This window comes from Salvelinus alpinus, chromosome 11 (assembly GCF_045679555.1).
Source record: "Salvelinus alpinus chromosome 11, SLU_Salpinus.1, whole genome shotgun sequence".
Taxonomy (NCBI): Eukaryota; Metazoa; Chordata; class Actinopteri; order Salmoniformes; family Salmonidae; genus Salvelinus; species Salvelinus alpinus.
In genome coordinates this window covers 33413589-33420627 of record NC_092096.1, presented here as the reverse complement: position 1 = coordinate 33420627, position 7039 = coordinate 33413589, and the positions used below count along the sequence as shown (strand labels likewise).

At 49.1% G+C, this 7039-nt stretch overlaps 1 protein-coding gene across 27 annotated transcripts in view; it reads left to right on the top strand.

Annotated features, from left to right (window-relative positions):
• Positions 1–7039, top strand: part of LOC139534027 (CUGBP Elav-like family member 2) — a 199729-nt gene that overhangs the window by 160301 nt on the left and 32389 nt on the right. For 14 of the 27 annotated variants that reach the window (XM_071332647.1, XM_071332641.1, XM_071332649.1 and 11 more), the window contains 3 exons: positions 1398–1532; positions 5144–5173; positions 6101–6180. In XM_071332647.1, coding sequence (XP_071188748.1) covers positions 1398–1532; positions 5144–5173; positions 6101–6180 — 245 coding nt within the window. The remainder of the gene's footprint in view (positions 1–1397; positions 1533–5143; positions 5174–6100; positions 6181–7039) is intronic. The other 13 variants (XM_071332658.1, XM_071332663.1, XM_071332646.1 and 10 more) reach the window with 1 other exon arrangement.

Below are 7039 nucleotides of genomic sequence, written 5' to 3'. Positions count from 1 at the left end.
ACCGCTCCAGACATCTTCTGTGAGGTTATGAAATAGGACTCGGTAAGATATATCCGTCTAGGTAACGATGACCTTAGTAAAGCTCCAGCCATCTTTAGATGCAGTCATCCTCTACTGTAATGGGAGATAGTAAAGCACGGCCATATGAAATGTATCCGTCTTTTTAATGAGAATACGTTCCATAAACCTTTATTGGAGTTGCTGTAACCATGATGAATTGTCGTTAAGCGGTTTGTTGCTTTAGTCAATCAAGCGGTGTGTGGGCGCGCGAGTCTTCGCCGCACTGCTGTATCGATAGCCCGCGTTCACTTTCCGCATTCTTTCTTTCTTGAAATCTGATCTGAAATCAGTAAAACGCTGTTTCTCTGCTTCCCAATACGTCACTAACTCGGACTCAGGTCGGCTAACAGATGTTTAGTCACCGTTGAGGATATCTCTGCTGTTTCCCCATATCCACTCCCAGTTAATTCATTACAGTGCTGATAGTGAGCGAACGTATACAGACGAGTTGGAAGCCTTTGAAACAACACTTATCTTCCCTGCGTGTCCCAGTGTTATTTTTTTAAACGCACAAACAATTCAAACAGCAAAATAAACAAGTGCTCTATTGATTTCCCAGAGTGCAACAGACCGCTTATCTCTTTCGCCTCCCGGTAAGAGCTGACAGTTTCCTCATTAAAAATGAATAGGATTAGCATTACTCTGAATGGTGAGCAACACGTACACACACATTCTCTCTCTTGTCTCTTTCCCACGGTCATACACACACACACACACACACACACACACACACACACACACACACACACACACACACACACACTGGTACACAGGCCGAGGTATTGCAAGATAAATGGAGCGATTGGGTCAGAGAGAAAGGAATTAAACAGGAGGAGGAGGGGCAGGCAGACAAAAAGAAACCCGGAGAGATGGGAGAGGAGGAGATAGAGAGAGAGAAACGAATAGAGGGAGAGAGAAACGAATAGAGGGAGAGAGAAACGAATAGAGGGAGAGAGAAACGAATAGAGGGAGAGAGAAACGAATAGAGGGAGAGAGAAACGAATAGAGGGAGAGAGAAACGAATAGAGGGAGAGAGAAACGAATAGAGGGAGAGAGAAACGAATAGAGGGAGAGAGAAACAAATAGAGGGAGAGAGAAACGAATAGAGGGAGAGAGAAACGAATAGAGGGAGAGAGAAACGAATAGAGGGAGAGAGAAACGAATAGAGGGAGAGAGAAACGAATAGAGGGAGAGAGTTGCACAGAGACTTGGTGTTGAAGTGGTAATGAGACATTGATCACAGTCTGCAGATGAAATGGTGAGACTTTCTCGGTCTCTTTCTTCTCCTTTTTTTCTGTTTCTCACCCATGTGAATGTCTTCCTCTCTTCCCCTGCAGCGGTGGAGGACAGGAAGCTGTTCATCGGCATGGTGTCGAAGAAGTGCAATGAGAACGACATCCGAGTCATGTTCTCTGCGTTCGGACAAATCGAGGAGTGCCGGATCCTGCGAGGGCCCGACGGACTCAGCAGAGGTGTGTGTTTCTTGGGCTCCGTCCATATACACACTGACCCCAACCCCTGACCCCCTCCTCCCTTACCCACCATCCTTTTCACCCCTCCCACCTCTTTATATCCACCCCCTATTCAGTTCTGAGCCCCTCATCCCTCCCCTTACAGTTCTCCTCTAGGCAGAAAGAGAAAACATGTTCTCCCTCGCTATTGGCCAACCATAGAGCTACTTTGCAATCAGCAGTGCAGTGTCCCCCTTAGTCAATCTCCTCTTCATTGGAACAGGGAACACCCCCCCCCCCCCCCTTCCTTTTCCTTCTTCCCTTCCCTCCCCCTGCCTCCCTTCCCCCCTCACCCCCTTCAATCCCCCTGCCTCACTTACCCCCTCACTTACCCCCTCCAATCCCCCTGCCTCACTTCCCCCCTCACCCCCTCCAATCCCCCTGCCTCACTTCCCCCCTCACCCCCTCCAATCCCCATGCCTCCCTTCCCCCCTCACCCCCTCCAATCATCCTGCCTCCTCTCCCCCCTCCCTCTGTGGTCTCTATGTGCTGAGAAGATGGGCTGGGGTCTGCCAAACCAAACTGTCTGTCCTGCCCGACATCACACGAGGCTGTCACTGTCATTGTCACACAGGTTTATGTGGATGTGTCGGTTGTTGTGTGTTTTTCTGTGGATGTTACCATTGTTCTTACTGTTACTGTTGACCGTCTCTCATTATCTGAAGGTCTCTTCTTCTTCTCTCCTCAAGGTGCCTCTAGCCACTAGCGGTCTCTAATACTCTACTGTCACACACACTCAGTCCTCCTGTCCCTTCATCCTCCTCTCTCTCAGTCCTCCTGTCCCTTCATCCTCCTCCCTCTCAGTCCTTCTGTCCCTTCATCCTCCTCTATCTCAGTCCTCCTGTCCTTTCATCCTCCTCTCTCTGTCCTCCTGTCCCTTCATCCTCCTCTCTCTCAGTCCTCCTGTCCCTTCATCCTCCTCTCTCTCTGTCCTCCTGTCCCTTCATCCTCCTCTCTCTCTGTCCTCCTGTCCCTTCATCCTCCTCCCTCTCAGTCCTCCTGTCCCTTCATCCTCCTCTATCTCAGTCCTCCTGACCCTTCATCCTCCTCTCTCTCAGTCCTCCTGTCCCTTCATCCTCCTCTCTCTCAGTCCCCCTGTCCCTTCATCCTCCTCTCTCTCAGTCCTCTTGTCCCTTCATCCTCCTCTCTCTCAGTCCTCCTGTCCCTTCATCCTCCTCTCTCACAGTCCTCCTGTCCTTTCATACTCCTCTCTCTGTCCTCCTGTCCTTTCATCCTCCTCTCTCTGTCCTCCTGTCCCTTCATCCTCCTCTCTCTGTCCTCCTGTCCTTTCATCCTCCTCTCTCTGTCCTCCTGTCCCTTCATCCTCCTTTCTCACAGTCCTCCTGTCCTTTCATCCTCCTCTCTCTCAGTCCTCCTGTCCCTTCATCCTCCTCTCTCTCTGTCCTCCTGTCCTTTCATCCTCCTCTCTCTCTGTCCTCCTGTCCTTTCATCCTCCTCTCTCTCTGTCCTCCTGTCCCTTCATCCTCCTCTCTCTCAGTCCTCCTGTCCCTTCATCCTCCTCTCTCTGTCATCCTGTCCTTTCATCCTCCTCTCTCAGTACTCCTGTCCTTTCATCCTCCTCTCTCTCTGTCCTCCACTATCCCATCATCCTCCTCTCTCTCAGTCATCCTGTCCCTTCATCCTCCTCTCTCACAGTCCTCCTGTCCTTTCATCCTCCTCTCTCAGTCCTCCTGTCCCTTCATCCTCCTCTCTCTCAGTCCTCCTGTCCCTTCATCCTCCTCTCTCTGTCATCCTGTCCTTTCATCCTCCTCTCACAGTCCTCCTGTCCTTTCATCATCCTCTCTCAGTCCTCCTGTCCCTTCATCCTCCTCTCTCTGTCCTCCTGTCCCTTCATCCTCCTCTCTCTCAGTGCTCCACTATCCCATCATCCTCTTCATCTCTCTCTCAGTCCTCCACTATCCCATCATCCTCTTCATCTCTCTCTCTGTTCTGCACTATCCCATCATCCTCTTCATCTCTCTCTCTGTTCTGCACTATTCCCATATTTCTATTACACATAATCATCCTATTTTACATCTCTTCCTCACTCCCCCAATCACGTGTCTGTTGTCCTCATGAATATTAGAATCTCAGGCTGTTCCCCTTTACTGCACATAACCTCCACAAACCCCAGGCTTCCTAACAGCCTGTCAGAGCAGTCCTAGTCCAGCCTGGTCCAGAGCAGTAAATACATGAAGCAAAGTGAGGCTGCAGATAAATAGGCCTTCAAGTGGGTCTGCCTGTCCCACCTGGCTCTGCGCTAACACGGAGCTGCTATCAAACCACAGTATCAATCAGAAGCCTGTTCTGTTCCGCCACCCACTATTAATAAAATATGGATCACACCACTGGTGGATCCACGGCTGGGCCTGGGGAGCTACCCTACATTCATGAAAGGACTGTTCTCTTTCTCCTCTCCTATCGGAGCCCGTTGCATGACGACAGAATGCGGCCTGCTAGATATTTATAGCGTTGGCTAGGCGGCTAAATCCCATCTTCTTCGCTGGATGATAAAAAACATACTGGAATGGAAAGAGACGCTTTTATCAGGTCATTTTTAGCACTGACCTTAATATGGTTCAGTTCAACGGAGGGGTTTATTTGGGGTATCGAACGAAGGAAAGGGCTCAGAAACGAACGAACGTATTTTGGTGGAAGAAAGAGAGAATGTCTGTCTTCTATTGTAAAATGCTTCATTGGTTCTATGGTATAACGACCAGGAAACAGTATTTCAATGGAGAGTCCACAGGAACTGCCTGGCCTTTTAATGAGAGTTGGTGAAAGACTGAGTGTAGACGGCCTTAAAAGACCCAGTCTAGCAGGTCACCTTAACCGGTGGATTCTCTCTGTGGCACAACATCTGGGTCATGTACTCTAAGAGGTTTTTCAAGCTATTTTTAAAATGTTGGCCCATCTAGAATTACCCCATATTAGTTTCTGAAACTTGCTCAAAGATGACCGACCTTGGCCTTTCTCAACTGATGCCAGATCAGCAAGACCCTGGACAGTAAGAGTCTTCTCAAACTTGAACCCCAAGGCAACTTCATCTGCCGCATCTTGCTACAACACAGACCTAGTTAGGTTTTATTGGTACTGTTAGGCAGGCCCATAATGAATAGTCTAGACTATCCCTAACCCTCAACCCCGTTCTATCACAGAGGACAAGACAATCATAAAGGTAGAGGATGAATCACAGACACTCATCTGTTCTCTCCTTCATTCCCTTCCTCACTCTAGTCTTCCTCCCCTCCATCCTCTCTCTCACACACACACCCTCGCCCATTCACTCACTCGTACTCTCTCTCTTTCTATCTCTCTTCCCATCCGTCCACCCCCACCCCATGCACACAGTTCTGATTAGATGACCTGTCTGCTAGCGAGCTAACTGTATCCTATGCAGTCGGCTAGCTACAAAGTGTGTGTGGAGTGGGTCTGGGGATGGCTGTGCTACTACTGCTAGCATGGCTCAGTGTGTGTTAGCGTGTTAGCGTGTTAGCTTGGGGGGTGGGGGTGTTGAAGCTCTCCTCCAGTATATTGACACTGCCTCTCTCTGATCACTCCCCAACCAACAGGCCTCAGCCAGCGGGAAGCCAACGTTAAGGGTAATACCATTTAATTTAATACTAGACTCTTACCCAACAATTACGATCCCACCAATCAAACTCCAAACCGCCAAATAGTTAAGAGTTCCCAAAGAATGTGCATCATTCTGCCCGCCACACCCACTCTCCCTCCCTCCCCCAAGATTTGCTCAATTTGTGTGATTTTCTGTGATGTCTTTTCAGAACGCATTCTTCATAGAACCCTAGAGACGGTTTGTCACAGTCGTCCCACCCCCGCCTCCCTCCCCTCTCTCTCTTGTTTGTTCATGTCCCAGAATAGGACCGCAAGGGGAGGGGGGAGAGAGAGAGAGAGAGGGCGGAGGGGGCATCCAATCAGACACACAATGCAGGCCTAATGAGTTCAAATCGTTTTAATGCAAATTGGACAGATTTACATTCTCTAGAAGAGTGGGAGGATACTAGTACAACCAGTTATTTCTGTGTAGGAGCGAGAGAGAGCTGGGCAAAGAGAGAAAGAAAGAGACTGGGGAAGATGAAGAGGGAGGGAGCTTCAACCACCCCACCTCATCTCAATGCTCAAGTCATCAACAGCCATCCCCATTGGCGCACCACAACCTGCCAATCAAAAACTCTGATTGATTCTGATTGGAGCTGGCCTATTTTGGATGGGGTTGGGTGTGGTCGTCATGGCGCTAGCTGTGCTCTTTGGCTGTTGTTCCTTAGCAACCTGAAAACACTGTTGTCTGCTTGTTTAGTTCTCTGTACAATCTCTGTTTTGGGTTTATAACAACGACGTGTCCAACCCTTTTGTCTTGTTTTGTTTTTTCTTGTCTCCTCCTCTTTCTCCTCCCGTTCCTTCTCCTCTCCCTCTATCCCATTGTCCCCTCCCTCCTCCCGGCCTCCCTCCCTCCCACCATCTCTCCATCCCTCCCCTCCCTCCCTCCCTCCCTCCCTCCGTCCCTACAGGATGTGCGTTTATCACGTTTTCTACCAGGGCTATGGCACAGAATGCAATCAAAGCCATGCACCAGTCTCAGACTATGGAGGTACTGTACCCTCGCCCTTTCTCTTCAATTTCCTCTCTCCGTCTCTCTCTCACTCTCTTCATCTCTCTCTCTCTCTAGATCTCTCTCTCCATCTCTCTCCATCTCTCTTCATCTTTCTCTCTCTCTCTCCATCTCTCTCTCTCTCTCTCTCTCTCTCTCTCTCTCTCCTCGTCTCTCGTTATCTCTCTCTCTCTATCGCTCTCTATCACTCTCTCAATCTCTCTCTCCATCTCTCTCTATATTGCTCTCTATCACTTGCTCAATCTCTCTCTCCATCTCTCTTTCACTCTCTCTCTATCTCTCTCAATCTCTCCATCTCTCTCTATCTCTCTCTCTCCATCTCTGTGTGATAGAATCTGTCGGATGCTGTCACATGCTCGTCATCCTTTGGCCAAATATGTCAAAGTAGGACAAAGAAGAAAAGTCACTTTCAAAACTCTCTCAGTCACAGCAGTCATTCTTCCCAGAAAAAGAAATAACATAAAAGCTTTTGTGAAAAAGTGTCAAAACAGACAAGGTAACATAAGCAAGGACCCCAGATCACACTGATCAGCCTGACTGGCTCTGTTAAGGATGTCACACTCCTCAGAAAGAGAAGAGATGAGACAGGCAGCATTATAGACGCCCACATTTAGACAGGACCCCCATCAGTGACCCTACGACCTCTCCATTGGGAGTGTGTCTGTGTGGGTTGTGGTGTCCTTGTCAGTTTGTTGGGTTTTTGACAGTAGGAGATGACAGGGATGTGATTGCAGGAGAATTACAGGGCCAAGGTCAGACGTGTGTGTGTGTGTGTGTGTGTGTGTGTGTGTGTGTGTGTGTGTGTGTGTGTGTGTGTGTGTGTGTGTGTGTGTGTGTG